Below are 17,904 nucleotides of genomic sequence, written 5' to 3'. Positions count from 1 at the left end.
TGATGGATTTTGAGCAATAAACTGTTAAAAAAAAAACTAGATGATTTGATCCTTGAATTTCACGTCCTGGAGATATTGGAGGAATGTTAATATTTGGAAAATAAAGAACAGGGCTGTTCTAGCAAATTAATTGCAGAGTTTCTGAAGCCTCCTGTTTTACTACTGTCAAAAAGCTGTATTGACAGGTTCAGAACGATTAAAAAATAATGTATAAGAAATCTCTGCTCTTTTTTTCTTGATGTGACAACCAGTAGCTTCAAAGTATGACCGCGGTGCCATGGTTCTTGCTTCATGCTGAAATCTTCCTCCCTTGCATTTTAATATGGGCATGAAGATCATTGAAATTCTTGTCCACGTCCAATTTTCCCTATTCAATTCCAGTGTGTAAATATTGTGTTAATGTAATCTGTCTTCACAGGGTTGTAAATGTAAGCCATTTGTTATTGTTTTTCGTGATGCCTTGAATGTCCTTCAGGGCACATCACCCTTGGCCTTGGGCCTTTAGACCCTTGATGCTCGATGCAGCCATAATACTTTTGTGTAGTTGATTAATGCAGTACACTTTGGTGAATAATACTTTGCCTCTGTTTTTTTTTTTTCATTATCTGTTCAATTTTGTTGCAAATTTCATAAATTTCCAAAAGGGAATTTCTACTAGTGTCAAATCTTTTCGCAATGCGAATTTAAAGGGGCAAAAATGGAAAAAGGTAACCACTACAAGACTAATTGACAATTTTTGGTCCCCTCTACATGTACTGTTGCTTCTAGTAACGCCGGGGTCAGACTTGCGAGAAACTCTGATAAGTCTCGCACGTCAATACACGACACTGTCGCCGGCACTCACTCCTAAGTTTGCCATGTCCCTCACCCCGACGCGTGTTTCATCCTCTTCTTCAGGGGTGAGGGGCGTGGCAGGCTCCACACATGTGAGTTTTCATATCGCTTTTATTATAATGGTTACCGGCTCCTTGTTTTAGGGATTATATCGCTATTGCTCCATTTCTTTGTCTAGTTATTACTATTACCTATGGCTTTTGTCGGGCTTTGAGCACTTTTATGGAGGTTAATGAATTGTTAACCCTTTATTTTCAACATTAAAGGACCAGTACCGATTGTTATTAAATTGACATTCATGTGTTTAAAGTAGTCCATAGCCTTTTCAGTCCCACCACAGAGGTTATTCCAGCTTTACCATTTTTCTTTTTTGTTTTTTCGTTGTGATGTATTAATTTTCCATGTGGAATAATAAAATTTTATAAATTGTTCAAATATTGTGCTCTTTTCTGCTTAACATATAATTTTATGGAACACATGGGTTTGATGATATTGTTGTGTGAGGCACACTAATATATTTTATTGGATATCTTTGTTGATTATAATTAGTCATCATATTATATAGCACTGTGTACTTACAATTGCTCATTTTACCTTTCCACCTAGTAAAATCTTCTCTTTTCTCTGCTCTATGTAGAAACAGGAAGTCTCTTTTCCCTGCAGAAATCATCTCTCTCTTCAACATTTGAACAAGCTGCTTCCTCCTCCCCTGCCAGAGAATTTTGCAATGATAACTCATGAAGGCAGAATTGACCTCCTGTTCCTACACAGAGCTTAGGAGGATTTAGTTAGACAGTTCTTAATCATGCAATGTTATAGACCTAATGGAAAAGAGAAGAATTATCTGGGTAGAAAGGCAAAATGAGCAATTGTAAGTGCACAGTGCTGAATAATATGATGACTGCAATATATTAAGATAAAAACTTTGATGAGAGGAGGAGGATTTCTTTAACTATTTTATCTTCCAAAATATGCATACCCAATTCCAATAGACTTTTATCTACTTATTTTTGTTTTGTTCAAATTTTTGTTTCGTAAGTGTAACATTATACCCCCAGTAAATGTAGTATTATGCTCCTCTACATTTTTAATGTTAGTAAGCCAGGACTATTATAAATAACCATTAATAATTCAAAGAATAGTATCATGGGGACCACTGTTTTGTTGACTAAACCTTATAGGATAACTCTAAGTATGATTCAGCTATATGTCTATTGGGATATAGGATCTGTCCATTCTCACACCCCCAGTTTTATCAACTTATCTCTTCAATCAATACATTCTGTAATATTGAGACAATTATCTCATCGTCTGTCTTCAGGGGCATGCTGCTCTCCTGGCAGCCGCCTTCCTGGTTGCGTTGTTGGCCGGTACTCCTTCTTTAGCAACTGCTCAGGCCTATAGCATTGTTGTGCTTCTGACCTGATCTGTAAAAACCCTGATCCACAGTATCTTATGAGGATAAAGGGTAAGTGAGTAGCATTGTAGAACGGCTCCTGGGCTACTATGTATGCCCAAGAGCCATTATATGCAAGTTGATGGAGCTAGATAGGGGAAGTCATTATTAGGAAATTTCAAACAACCTCTCTAAAAAGGAAATTAAATTTAATTTGTTCTTCAAATTCCTCTCTGTTTTCCCAATATCTCTCATTTTCTATTTTATTTTTTATATCTTGCTACCAAGGGGTTTTCTCGCTGCCTTGGCGAGGTGGTCGGTCCCCTTCTCAATGAGCTGTACACAATAAAATAGAAAAGGGAAAGTCAAGGAAGACAATTGCATAATTTTATCAATGACTGCCATGACATGATCAATTGATATTGGAATATCCCTTTAACTGCCTCATTTACTTACAACGACCAATCTCTTACAGTTTCACACCTGCAGTTTGTTGTGGAAAGTCTACGTACCTGCTTGACCCAAGGCTTAACGTTCTTGTTTATCCTTAACTCTCTGGTTTGCGCTTCATTCAGCCCCAGACATTTCCCGATATACCGGTCAGAGAACCCAATTTGCTTGGCACGACGTAAAGTCTCTTCTGGTAAAGATTCACTAAAGTAAAAGATAAATCAAATCTTCAGACTACATTCCATAAGATCAACCACAATTCACCCCACAATGTCCTTAACACTCTCTAGATTAGGAAGGATCATTTATAAATATTGAAGCAAATTTGGTATTATTACATTGCATATGATATCTTATATATCAGGGGTATTTTTACTGTTTTTTAAAGGGAGTCGGCTTTTATTCATATATTTCAAGCGTGCTTGATGTTTGCTTAAGATTTCATCCTGCTCTTCTTTGAAAGTTCCTGCACTCCTCACATGCCGTGTTCAATAATACATGATAAAAGGAGGATGAATAAAATTCCTCTTAATGAGTAAGTTTTCACCTGTCAAAAGGAGCAGCAGAGGGAACGAAAGGAGACACTGGACGAATGCTTGACGCATCCCAATCACCCAGACACAATTCAGTGTCCCTTATGTCTCCTTGTCCTTTTCATTGCCTGGATTTGTGACATGGCTAATCATCCAAAAAAGGGTACACAGGCCATGGTACAGTGTACGCCTGGCGACATCCAACTGAGACTTTTTTTTCAGCTTTAAACAAACACTGAAGACATTTTATACCCAGCCTTAAATGCTAAGAAATGTATCAATTATACATCTTATGCAGATACAACTCTGCATGGTGCGAGAAACAATCTTTGATATTGTAGAACGTGTGTAGACTGGGCTTAGACTACGCAATTATGGCTCATGTAAATGGCTGTCATATCAATGGAAAACATTAGATCAGAGATCACCGTCCCGTAACAAAGGTCCTGATTTGTTCAATACGATTAATTTTTCATTTTTTTCAAAAAAGAAAGCCTTTGTAAAGAATGACTGGGAAAGATCAACGAAAAATTAAAAATTCAATTCTGCGACATAATACTTTGGAGTTTTATTTTTTTGAAGCTCCAATAGCAAATGTGTGATCAGAGTCCCATATTACATCACTTATAGTACATTTCCAGGGCATGAAATGGGACCCCATTTTCAGGTGTGGGTTCCAGAGGTGTGACCCGCATCTATATGACACTTGTAGCACATCCTAAAGTTCATGCCTTAAATGTCTGACATGGGAATAGCTCTCAAAATCTACAAAGCATTCATTGATTTTGTGCCTCATTTTTTTTCTAGAAAATTGATGAATGTTTTGGAAATAATATTCTACGTATGTTTTTTATTCAAAAGGGTTATCCACTTTGGACAGTCCTTGTTTGTTAGAAGGGTGTCCCAATTGTACCCTGATCACGGGGTATCCTTCTTATGGTACCTGTGGCAATCAGCTGTAATTTGATAGGGAGAACTTCCCTGCAACACAACTGCAGAGTGTAATTAAAGGCGTTGTAAGGCCTTAGGGTACCGTTACACATAACGATGTCCCAGCGATCCCACCAACGATCCGACGTGGATGGGATCGCTGGGACATTGTTAGCTGATCGCTGGTGAGCTGTCACATAGACAGTCCCTCCAGCGATCAGGACCAGCGAGCACGCTGGTTACCAACGTAAACATCAGGTTTCTAAGGGCCGCGGGGCCCTTAGAAACCCGATGTTTACCCTAGCTCCCAGTGTGCACTGCAGGGAGGGCGGGAGGTGGAGGCAGAGCGGCACAGACAGACCGGCGTAGCTCTGCTATCTGCTACTCCGGTCTGAGAGACTGGAGTAGCAGATAGCAGAGGTACTCCAGTCTGTGGGCCGCTCTGCCTCCACCTCCCGCCCTGCCTGCAGTGCACGCTGGTATACACAGGCGTACATTGAGTTTATTACATATAAATTCTAGACACTTTCTATCTACTGTTCAAGAGAGATTTTGATCCCAATTAACAAAAATCATGAGACACAGCAAGGTTTTTTTTTTTCAAATTCCCAAACTGATCATATACATAAAAAACATTTCATCCAAGCAACACGATCATAAATGATTCCACTTTCCCATCAATTCTCATGGCGAGCACCTACTTACCGTACATAAGACGGTCAAGAGGACTGCTCTCACTAACAAAGCATTTTTACTCTCAGACTCACTGTTTTGTGGATTATTTCTTGCAAACTACAGTTTTTTGACTATTACATTTCATTATGTCTGGCACCAGAGCTCATTTCTCGATGACGTTTCTTTCCTATTCTTGTTTTGCTTCAACAATTGAATTTCATTCTTATCCACAAATTTTTAGGCTTGGCAATTTCTGAGGCCTTCAAGCGTACTCTGATTTTAAACTACAAGGTTTATTGATGGCCTTTATGAATAGTATAATAAAACGGCTAAGTGAGAAAGGACACTGATATTATGCTTTAAAGATTCTTTTTACTGTAAATAATCTGTTGACAATTCTACTGTACAGAAGAATATATGGAAGAGAAATTCTTAAATAATTGTAGTCAACCAAGTAATTGATTGCCATATACGCAATAAAGTCCGACTCTTTATTTCACTCTTTAAATACAGATTTTCAATTGTTTACAGTTATCCGAGTCTGTACTGCCCCCTTGTGGTCTAAGAAAAACTGAAGTGACAAGTCAAGAACTCATGATCATTGCAAAAGCAACAAGGGAAGCTCAACAAGATCTCGTAAACCGGGAAAGGTCAAAGTGAGTCGGCAAACCGCTAAGAATATTATACAGCCAGGCGTCCAGATTTACTGCTATCTATTCCTCTGCTTTTATATGGACACTAAAAGACACCCTCAGATTTATGAACAAATTATCATCAGCTTAAATGGAGGAAGAAGAGAAAAATGCATAGCTGGAAGGACATAAAGAGAGAACAATGTACAAGCTGCTGTATTGGATTTCCGACTTTCTATAATAAAAGACAATGCGCTACACGAAAGTGGTTACTGGTTTCATCCTGAATCCCAAATTTCAATGTTCTCATCACTCCAATCTTACACGGCAGTGAAGTTTGAGTTTAATGCCCCACCACAATGTATCAAGATCCAGAATTTGGAGACTATAAAAAATATTAGCGCCTTTTTTTTTTTCTTTTTTGGAAACAGAATTAGACTTTCCATTCACATCGGTAACAAGTAACTTCAATCTACAATGTGGGTGTAATCCTAGCTCAGAACTAGTTAAATTACTGTGTTAGGACCCCATAGGATTTGCAAAGACAGGCAGACCATTTGATATTTGTGGATGCCTCCCAAACTGTATCCCAAAAGATGAGGTCAGGTGCGAGACTTTGAATTGGAACTTCCAATTCTGCTGTCACCAGTGGCTTACTCTCCCTTCACCATACAGAGCATATGCATGCTCAGGTGAACCACGTGTGCATGTGTATGAAGTACCTGGAAGACATAAACTTTCTGTTGACAGCTACAATATTTAATATGTATGTCAACAAGTAACGGCTACTTGTTTTTTACCATGAGAAAGGCGCCAATTTGGTGCCAAAATGAGTTGGGACAATAAAAAAGCCATTTTGGAACACAAAAGGCTTCTCATTTACTGCACCGCAGACCATTCAATGTGATATCGTCCTCCTTTAATTGGGGACAAACTATATTGGTATTGGTACATTTGTTGTCTGGATCAACAATTATTGTAATAACAAGCACTTTGCATGGAAGGTGCCATTGGTTCATCCATGGTGCAAAAGTGAGCACAGGCATAGTAACTAGAGGTGAGCGAATATCTTATTCAGCAAGCTATAGCGCATACCTTAGAAGCTGCATTGGGAACCTGGCTAACTGGATCGCTCCCGATAATCAGCTGTTGGGCGCTGCAGCTGCATGTGTCACAGCTGTGTGATAGGAACAACATATGCATGGAGAGCCCGTGTTTTGCGACTGTTACCCCATCGGGACTCATATAGCTGAGGCTCAGAACAGCTGATTATCAAGAGCGCTCCAGTTAGCCAGGTTCCCAATGCAGCTTCTCATATAAGCGCTATAGCTTGCCGAATAAGGAAGGAGCCGAAGATATTTGCTCATCTCTAGTGGTAACATGCGCCAAAAATGACTATTCCTTATGTTTGTCTCCACAAGCCTTTGATAGAAGTTTCACAATAGTCCAAACAGGAATCTTGCAAAGTAGGTAAGGTAGAACTGTGCTAACTTGGAGGTGGGTTCCATCTTTATCCACCACAGAAGTCCAAGGCACACCAGGTACATTTTAAAGGCTTTATTGTGGAAAACTAATGCACATAATGCCAATGGTTTGGGACGCAGGCCAATGTCAAGATGTACAGTGCCTTGCGAAAGTATTCAGCCTCCTGGAACTTTTCAACCTTTTCCCACATATCATGCTTCAAACATAAAGATACCAAATGTAATTTTTTGGTGAAGAATCAACAACAAGTGGAACACAATTGTGAAGTTGAACAAAATTTATTGGTTATTTTACATTTTTGTGGAAATTCAAAAACTGAAAAGTGGGGTGTGCAATATTATTCGGTCCCTTTAGCTTAATACTTTGTTGCGCCACCTTTTGCTGCCATTACAGCTGCAAGACACTTGGGGTATGTCTCTATCAGTTTTGTACATTGAGAGACTGAAATTCTTGCCCATTCTTCCTTGGCAAACAGCTTGAGCTCAGTGAGGTTTAATGGAGATCTTTTGTGAACAGCAGTTTTCAGCTCTTTCCACAAATTCTCGATTGGATTCAAGTCTGGACTTTGACTTGGCCATTATAACACCTGGATACGTTTATTTATGAACCATTGCATTGTAGATTTTGCTTTATGTTTGGGATCATTGTCTTGTTGGAAGACAAATCTCTGTCCCAGTCTCAGGTCTTTTGCAGACTCCAACATGTTGTCTTCAAGAATGGTCCTGCATTTGGCTCCATCCATCTTCCCATCAATTTTAACCATCTTTCCTGTCCCTGCTGACGAAAAGCAGGCCCAAACCATGATGCTGCCACCACCATGTTTGACAGTGGGGATGGCGTGTTCAGGGTGATGAGCTGTGTGGGCCTTTATGCCAAACATATCGTTTGGCATTGTTGCCAAAAAGTTTGATTTTGGTTTCATCTGACCAGAGCACCTTCTTCCACATGTTTGGTGTGTCTGCCAGGTGGCTTGTTGCAAATTTTAAACGACACTTTTTATGGATCTCTTTGAGAAATGGCTTTCTTCTTGCCACTCTTGCATAAAGGACAGATTTGTGCAGTGTACGACTGATTGTTATCCTATGGACAGACTGTCCCACCTCAGCTGTAGATCTCTGCAGTTCATCCAGAGTGATAATGGGCCTCTTGGCTGCATCTCTGATCAGTCTTCTCCTTGTTTGAGATGAAAGTTTAGAGGGACGGCCGGGTCTTGGTAGATTTGCAGTGGTATGATACGCCTTCCATTTCAATATGATCGCTTGCACAGTGCTCCTTGGGATGCTTAAAGTTTTGGAAATCATTTTGTATCCAAATCTGGCTTTAAACTTCTCCACAACAGTATCACAGACCTGCCTGTTGTGTTCCTTGGTCTTCATGATGCTCTCTGTGCATCAAACAGAACCCTGAGACTATCACAGAGCAGGTGCATTTATATGGAGACTTGATTACACACAGATGGATTATATTTATCATCATTAATCATTTAGGACAACATTGGATCATTCAGAGATCCACAATGAACTTCTGGAGTGAGTTTGCTGCACTGAAAGTAAAGGGACCAAATAATATTGCACGCCCCACTTTTCAGTTTTTGAATTTCCACAAAAATTTAAAATAACCAATAAATTTCGTTCAACAACTTCACAATTATGTCCCACTTGTTGTTGATTCTTCACTAAAAACTTACATTTGGTATCTTTATGTTTGAAGCATGATATGTGGGAAAAGGTTGAGGGGCCGAATACTTTCGCAAGGCACTGTATATCACCTAAAGCTTGAGATAGAACCATGTGCCAAAACTTTGCGTTCCACAATAAATAATTTAAAAAAATTAAAAAACATTTTCTGCTGTACTTCGGACAATTCGTGCATATTCTGCGAAACCAACACTGCATCTAGGTGAAGTAATATAGGAATTCTGAGATGGATGTCTCACTTAGAGTGGTTTGTATTCCCTTTTCTGTTGCCCTAGTCATGGGCATATGGTAATGTTCTGCAATATGAGCAGAATGTTTTGCATTGTTACATAGACATTAACAAGAACAACTAGGAATTGCCTGTAGCAAAATCGTAATCACTCTCTGTAAAAACATGACTTTATTGGACATGAGTATGTGCCATTTGACGTGCTGTTTAGATCTGATTTCTGGACAGTAGATGCTAGATTTGACTATAGCACAATACCTTTCGAAGCTTTTTATGTTCATGCATTGAAATGTAATAAATCGGTACTCAGAACACTGGGCGTTCAACAACTTCCACGCGGTGGCAATGCTGCCTACTTATCTGTTTTTTGTCTTACTGGCCAGTATTAATTTTCCAGTCTGCCAAGCACTGATGAGGTTAAGTGAATTATTTGTGCTTTTGCAGTAAATCAGTGGAGGCGGTTTTGTCTACTACCACCAGTTCTAAAGACTGCCACCTGTTCCTGCATCTGCTTATTGTACCCAGCGCATGAAAAACGGATTTTAACAGCATTAGGATGTTGGAGGTCTGCCGTCCATCTATCATATTCTAGCCTTGCCTTCAGTGACATAGTCTAGTCCTCTATCATCTGTTTCCAGTGTGACGTCCGAACATGCGCATTTTTGTGCAATATCTTACTTGGCTTCACATTAAGCTAATTATCACTAACCTATAGAATGGTGTCTAAACATTTGGCTTAATTTATGGTTGTCCGACAGCAAATTACAACTTTTTGATTTTAATGTACCAAATAACTATGAAAATTAACCTGTTCCTGTGCTTATTCGTGACTCTGAAACAAAATTAAAGAGAACCTGTCACATGAAAAAAATATATTATCCTGCAGATATGGGGTTAATCTGTAGGTTAATAGCAGTCTTAACCGGCCCGCACAGGCCCTTAGACCTCTGCTGATGGGAGGAACTGAACTTTATTCCTCTCGCTTGCGTTTGGGTTTCAGTCACCGGGGCAGTGCTGGTGCAGTTTCATTCACTGTGGAATGGCGGCTGTAGCCACGCCCCCGGCAATGACTGACAGCCATCCCTAATGCTGAGCTGCTGTCAATCAGTTCTGGGGGCGCGGTTCCAGTCGCCATTCTCTATACTCAGAGCAGTGACTGAACCACCTTTGCACTGAAACAGACACACTCGCTGCAGGAACAAAGATAATTTACTGTCGGCAGCGAGGGTGTAAGTGCTGATGCCAGAATGCTATTAACTTGCAAATTAACCCCATTTCTGCAGGATAAATGAATTTTTTCACATGACAGGTTCACTTTAAAGGGATTGTCCAGTTAAAACAAGTAGGATAGGTGATAACTTTTTGTTCAATGGAGAGCCGACCACTAGGATGGCTGAAGAAGGAGGAACTTTTATCCACATTACAATGGAGCAACAGTGCTCATGCTCAACTTGTCGATCCATTCATTCCTAAAGGGGTTAACAAGCACAGTGCTTGGCTTTTTCAATCAGTCCTGTCGAGAATGATATGTGTAACAATTGAACATTACACCATCTTTTAATGGGGATAAAAATTTCTCACAGGGGATAAAAATTCCCGAATCTGCTGATTGGTTCAAGTCCCAGCAGTTAGACACCCAACTGATCAGCAAATTATCTCTTATCCCATGGATAGGCCATAACTTTCTTTAACCAGACAATTCCTTTAAACTAAGTAGTACCAAACATCTCTGCAGGAAATTAATTGCTGACAGAGTCTTTTTTATGCCACCATTTTCTATTTTTTGCACGGTGGACTCTAATGATAATGCCATTGTGGACAGCTGAAGAGGAGCAGGGTGGGCATGTGGCCTTGCTCCTCACTTGGGCAATGAGAAGCTGGCAGAGTTGTTTGCAGGGGCTTAATTATAGAGGACGCAGGAGTTGCAGCTGCATCTGGGTCTTGAAGGTGCACCTCAAAAGGTTCCTTCAACATATAAGACAAAACCAATATTTTAAGGACACAATAGTTGGAGGCGCTGTTAGAGAGCTTGGATTGATCACTCATGATTCACGGTCAGCAGTGAAAGTATGCCTAGCCATCCTTCTATCCTCTGGTATACTGATTTAGCATCTAAACCTTGGTAGTAAACATTAGCAAGCATGATTGAAACCATGAATTGCTGCTTAGCACTTGCACTCTTTTGAGTTTAATAAACATTACTTTTTTATATAGACTGGGAGGATAGACAGAAAATTACAGCCATTAATAAACATGATCCATGTTAATGTTATCTTTTTCAACCTTCTTTCTGAAAACCATATGGTAAAAGTTGAGAAAAACATATAGGGACATTTCCTTAAACATAGATAATATTTTCCCTTTCGTGATAACTAATGCATGACAAACTGTATTGATTTTACCTCTTGCTGCCTTTCAGGGTCTTCTCCATGTTCAGAATACCTTGCATCTTGTACAAGAACCACTTGTCAATGGCTGTAAGCTTGTTGATTTCATCTATAGGAATTCCTGTTTCCAGTGCCTAGTAGAAATCATATGTTGGTGTTTCAATAACCCATATTCATATAAATGTCCTACTATCTCTTTTTATTAGCACATATCTCCCTCAATTATATCCCTCCCCAATTACCTTGGCCATGCTGAACATACGGGTGCTGGTGGGCTCTGCCATCTCTTTCCTTAGGTTGACATCTGATGGCCATGATTTGTTCATTGGAAGGTTTGCGGTGAAGCCATCTACCGATGGATGACACATTCTTAGTGCCTTTTGGAAACTTTCTTCAAATGTGCGACCAATAGCCATGACCTAAAAAGAGATGGCATGAGATGTGAAGATCACATACGAGAGAGAAAGTCAATGGACATTTTTATTACCTAAATGGATACAAAATATTTGGTATTGAATAATGTAATCATGAATGATGCTAGTTTACTATGCAAATTGCCTCTTCAGTTTACTAATAATTTTATCGCTTTGAGAATTTGATAGCTAGAAGTATAGATCACATATTGGAGAAGATTATGGATATATAATAGTAATCATACAACATGAGTATATATATATATATATATTACAATGTGAAGCGAAAAAAGAAGAAATATGCAGCGCTCACCGATATAGCTGAAAAACTGTGCATCTTTATTTCACATAAATTCCATCAATAGATGTGTGGACATGCAGGACGTTAGAGGAATGCTAGGGGAGGGAGGTGCCAGACAACGGCCGTTTCGCAATTACTCGCTTCGACGGGTCCAGGGTTTCATGCAAGCACCTCCATTTTTTGACTGAATTATATGACGCAATACTTCAGATAAATAGCTCCGTCTGGTAATGTGGTGATTTGTGTGCCCTAGTATGCCGTTTATCTGTTTGCTCTTTGCTGGGATCATATATATATATTATATATATTATACTAACCTCTCCAACACTCTTCATAGAGCTGCCAATCAATCCTGAGGCACCATGAAACCGATCCAAATCAAATCGAGGTATCTTAGTCACCATGTAATCCAAACTGGGCTCAAAGCAAGCTGTGGTTTTTCCAGAGACAACGTTCCTTATTTCTGGCAGGGGAATACCCAAAGCAATTTTGGCAGCAATGAAGGCCAGTGGGTACCTATACAGATAAGGGTTTTAATATCCTCATAATACGAGTGACAATTGTCCTACTTATGTTTATATGGATTGATTTGGGAATAAATCTTACCCGGTGGCTTTAGAAGCTAAAGCAGAACTACGGGAGAGTCGAGCATTGACTTCAATGATGACATACTCCAGTGAAGTGGGATGTAAAGCAAACTGGATATTGCATTCCCCAACAATGCCCAAGTGGCGCACAACTTTGATAGAAACGGCCCTCAACATCTGACACTCTTCATTGGAAAGAGTCTGACAAGGAGCTACAACAATTGAATCCCCTGTTTGGCAAAAAAAAGGAAAAGTATGTTAGTGATGTATGATTTATCAAAGTCCGGCATTTCCTGAAACTTGCAGGAACATTATTCATATTGTGTGATCTGAATATAACTGAGAGAATGGAAGTACAATTCTAAAGCAACCAGTTACTTTAAAACATGGCATCTAAACATAAACCAATGCGTTTCGGACATGATGTTCTATTTAGTCTGCCCAAATACCATGACTAAGGAGAGCATCCAAAACGCATTGGTTTATGTTTTTTCACATCATGCTTTAATGTACCTGGAAATTTAAAAAGCTGTCAAAATAAACATAATGAACAAATTTGAATCCAAATCAGCTGCAAATCTTCGCTTGTCATAAACAAGTCAGTTCGCCGATATAACATAGCCAATGCAATGCGTAATGCCTCCTAAACTGATTATTCACTCAGCAATGCAGCTAAATTCTCCTTTGCTCAAAACAAAATGGACTGCCAGCTCACTCAGAGATTAGATTGCAACTGCCTATGGAAGTTTATGAAAAGGAAAAAAGGTTTGTAAGAGGAAGGGGCCGCTGAGTAGGAACCTGCCACACAGCTATATAAGGCTGTGCTGCCATCGGATCCCGCTGATCAGAACGTGATGTTATATCCTAGCAATGTGCAATCATTAATCACTTTTTGTGAAGGGAATATACTTTTAAGTCATATCAAAAATATATTTTTATATCACTAAGGCTGGGTTCATACTGCGCTAATGCAGTCCGTTTAACGGATTGCGTTACACCGTGGCATAACACGATGTAACGCAATCCGTTAACGTTGCCATTAACTCCCATTACAGAGCGCATCGCTAGTGCATGCCATAATCGGCATGCTCTAGCGATGTGCCGTCATTCTGTGACGGACCCTCGAACGCGGTCTGCAGCATCCGAGGGTCCGTCACTGCTAGTGCAGATGCTAGTGCCATCAACGCTATGCATTGAACGGACTGCATTAACGCAGTATGTACCTGGCCTAAGCCACTTTTTCTATATCACAAAACATAGCCGTTACCTGTGTGGACTCCCATAGCATCCACATTTTCCATGTTGCAGACAGTGACACAATTATCTCCTGCATCTCTCACCACCTCATACTCAATCTCTTTCCAACCAACAACCGAACGTTCTACCAAAATTTGGTTTGTCATCGCCAAAGCCTTGAAAAGGAAAATAAGTAGTAATATGTGAGTATTAGTGGTAAGTGAGTGTGGTATGATAAGGTGTTCTACGAGCACGCTTGTGTCCAAATCGAGCATTATCGGTGTGCTAAAAAAAAAATGCTTGAGTCGCTGTGGCTCCATGTTTCATGGCTATTCGACAGCCACAACACATGCAGGGAACGCATGTTTGTTAGGCAATCCTTGCATGCTCTGCTGCTGTCAAACAGCCTTGAGACAAGTAGCCGCGGAGACAGCAAATTTTTTTCGAGCACGCTGAAAGTGCTCGATTAGGACACGAGCGTGCATGGATAACACCTTAGGATACAATGAATTTTCATGATAAAAACACACTTAATCAAACTTGTACAATTATCTATTTACCCATCTAACAGACCTACTGTATATAGCTAAAAGAAATATAATCTGCAAAAATGATTATCATTGTCCCAAAATAAATCCATCTGTATGTTCTTGACTTAGAATGCCCTGCGCTCTTAGCATCAATCATAAACGATCTACAACTAACCCAATCTGTGGACAACATCTGAGGTCACAATCTAAACTCTGATAATCACAATAAATCCTATTTTTTGTTGCTGAACTTCTCTTTAGAATTCTCTTCAAGGTTTTTTTTCAGAGTATCTTATTATGTCATCCGAAAAAAATGCTTTATCCCATTCTATTCCGTTCTTTTCTTTCCGCTATGGTTCGTCATTGAGTATCTGCAATCTGCACCAATGCTTTGGTCCATTAAGTCAGTACACTGAGTACTCCGGATAGTCTGTAGCTTTCAGAGATTTTAATGGAACACTTCCCAGTTAATGTTCTCTGCCGTGAAGAGCCCTCTTTCTTACCTTTGTTGCCAAGTCTGTGAGTGTTTCCTTATCAGGACAAAGACCTGACCCTAGACCACCCAAAGCATAAGCAGATCGAATCATGACCGGATAGCCAATTTTGTCAGCTGAATCCAGGGCATCTTTCACCTAAAAGCACAAAAGTATTTTATTTTTATTTTTTTTACTTTTATGTTTCTAAGATTTAGCAAATGCATGGAATAAAAGGAATGACGCAATATGCCTGCGCAAATCCTATATGACCACCGTATGTCTCCATATGCATATTTCTTCTATCATTACTGTTCGGTAGCTGCTGTTGAAGGCTACCATATTCCTCTTTGTATTTTCAGGGAGTAATCGGGAATTTATTGACCAGGAAATATGGCTCTCCGGTAAGAAACCATGCATCAGGTGTCCAGACTGCCAGCTCAATAATGTTTCTCTACATTACTGGAGGAAGACAGACATCTGTTTTCCATGGAGGTCAATGATATCTTGGAAAGCAGATTTTCTTGGCTGATTGATTGGCTGTGTCCCAAAATATGACCTATAAGTATGGCTGGTGATGCATAAACACGAGAGCGTGTATCATAATCAAATTTGTCAACCATCTGTAAATTCCTGGACGGTCAGTAAAAATAAGCACATTTTATTTATTTTTTTCATTTGGAAGAAGTTATGCAAAATATTAAAACCATACCGTAATTATCATTTTACTGGTAAAATGTGTTGATGGGAGTATCCACACTAAAGACATACATCATTTATATCATAATCTACGGTTTTACACTTTGTCAGTAAACAATGTTGATTTTCAGCAACGATGATTTTTTGAATAATTGTCCAGAAAAAGAGCAAAAAAAAATTAGTTGTGTAACCCTGAACCTAAAGCATAATTTAATTTTAAGGTGACTACCAAAAACAATGTGTCTTTAAATAACACTGAGCTTTAGGAGAATAAAATTAAGAAATAATATTCAATCAGTATTTTTTTTTATAAATTAAAGATGATTAAGATATTGCAAATTTTATTGATGTGCTAATTAAATATCCTGCTCCAAATGACACATATTCCTTCAAACAGCCATAGAGATAAGTGAAAAAAAGAAGTTCTAGGGGAGCTAAATGTAGACAGATTTGTATAGCTATTATTAAAGGGGATTTGTCAGTAAGAACACCTTCCAGCCTCTTTTCCTCCACCAAACTGCATTAAAGAGCATGCAGGTCTTTGAAATGTAAATATATGGACAACTTTATGTTTTATATCTGTTGCTGCAATCTCGAGTAATTAGCATTTTTATTTATATGCAAATTATTACTATTAAGATTATGATTATTGTATGCTTATGATTAGTATTAAGTGCTTTAGGCATGACAGAGCACTTAACAATCTTCTGTTCCTCCTCTAGAACCAGCCTCTTTAGCATGATTGAAAGTTCACTGTTTGTGTGACCTTAGACAAGGAAGTCAGACAGTAATCTATCAATGAAGCTAAAGGGTCTGGTGCTAAGGTGGAGAAACAACCTCAGGAGGCAGTGGTTTGTTAAGTGCTTTTTCACACTTAGTCATAACACCTTATTTGTGTATGAATGAAACTGCTAATTACATGGGTATGCAGCAACAGATAGAAGATATAAAGGTGCCTATGGATTTACATTTCAAAGACCTGTGTGCTCATATGTGTAGATTGAAGTGTCTTTATCTTATGGACAGATTTATTTAAATCTCACATAGTAAAAGTTATTAGCTCTTCACAAATACAGAAAAGGAGACAAAGCACCATGGCAGTAAAGTGGGTGCTAATCCCAGGATCTAAGCTGAGCCCTATTTAATATGATATGTGAACAAAAACAACTGCAGCATTCAACAAATATAAAAAATGTAAAGTGGGGTTATTTTTTCACCCATGTAAGGATGTGACATTTGGGTCCCACATGATGGCTTGAGAAAGGTTGCATATGGAACCAGATCATTGTGGTGATACATGGGTTGCTAAAATACCAATAATTTTATTTTTTATATTTGTGATATGCTGCCATTATTTTTCCTGATAGTTATTGGCATACCTAGACAAAAAGATGAATCAGAACAGAATTGAGAAACTATTTAGAGATTTGCTTTTAATTTTGTTGAACTTAGCTATATTGATTCCCTAAAAAACGTAAACAATCTTACCGATTCCACGGCAAAACTTGGGGCGATGGGTTCATTAATCTCATTGAGTTTGTCAGAGAAAAGCTGCCGGTCTTCTGTAAACATGATGGATTCCACTGAAGTCCCCAAGACTTTAACGCCATACTCCTTAAGCACGCCACGTTTGAAGAGTTCCACGCCTTGTATAGAAGGAAAATAGTCTAAGATTTGTGTTCATTTATATGCTTGTCTTCTGGGTAGTAGTTGTGTGTGAAAACAATGTAAGTACAGGAAAAAATCTGAGTTATTAAATAATAACATATAAATCATGTACAATTGGCGTATATTTTAGCAAAGACGTCCATAGTGATGGGCGAACCAGTGGATGTTTGGGTCCAGTGGGTTTGACCTACAGGGCACGTGAGCACATGTCCATATAATGTACTCAGGAGAGACTGCACAACAAATTTTGAGTTACCTTTGCTCCTGTTACCCTTGTGAAAATAAAAAAAATTGGGGGCGAAATTTAAATTTTTGTGGAAAAAAGTAAAATGTTAATTTTTTTTTCCTTTCACATTACATTAATCCCTGTGAAGCACCTGAAGGGCTAATAAACGTCTTGAATGTGGTTTTTAGGATTTTGAGGGGTGCAGTTTTTAGAATGGTGTCACTTTTGGGTATTTTCTGTCCTACAGGCCCCCAAAAGTCACTTCAAATGTGATGTTATCCCTAAAAAATGCTTTTATACATTTTGTTGGAAAACTTAGAAATTGCTGATCAACTTTTAACCCTTCTAACTTCCTAACAAAGAAAAAATATGTTTCCAACATTGTGCTGATGTAAAGTAGACAAGTGGGAAATGTTATTTATTAACTATTTTGTGTGACATAGCTTTCTGGTCTAAGGGCATAAGAATTAAAAGTTTGAAAATTGTGAAATTTTCTAAATTTTTGCCAAATTTCGGATATTTT

General features: G+C 38.8%; 1 protein-coding gene across 1 annotated transcript in view; it reads right to left on the bottom strand.

Annotated features, from left to right (window-relative positions):
• The window catches only part of CPS1 (carbamoyl-phosphate synthase 1), an 86,674-nt gene that overhangs the window by 37,670 nt on the left and 31,100 nt on the right, over positions 1 to 17,904 (bottom strand). Inside the window, exons 15-22 of the mRNA XM_073553208.1 lie at positions 16,976 to 17,133; positions 14,819 to 14,947; positions 13,817 to 13,961; positions 12,569 to 12,779; positions 12,280 to 12,478; positions 11,491 to 11,667; positions 11,264 to 11,382; positions 2,743 to 2,884 (exon numbers count right to left, since the gene is read on the bottom strand). Coding sequence (XP_073409309.1) covers positions 2,743 to 2,884; positions 11,264 to 11,382; positions 11,491 to 11,667; positions 12,280 to 12,478; positions 12,569 to 12,779; positions 13,817 to 13,961; positions 14,819 to 14,947; positions 16,976 to 17,133 — 1,280 coding nt within the window. The remainder of the gene's footprint in view (positions 1 to 2,742; positions 2,885 to 11,263; positions 11,383 to 11,490; positions 11,668 to 12,279; positions 12,479 to 12,568; positions 12,780 to 13,816; positions 13,962 to 14,818; positions 14,948 to 16,975; positions 17,134 to 17,904) is intronic.

This window comes from Dendrobates tinctorius, unplaced genomic scaffold (assembly GCF_039654945.1).
Source record: "Dendrobates tinctorius isolate UK_male_01 unplaced genomic scaffold, ASM3965494v1 ptg000199l, whole genome shotgun sequence".
Classification (NCBI taxonomy): Eukaryota; Metazoa; Chordata; class Amphibia; order Anura; family Dendrobatidae; genus Dendrobates; species Dendrobates tinctorius.
Note: the sequence above shows the minus strand (reverse complement) of the source record. Positions and strands in the feature narration are given on the sequence as shown.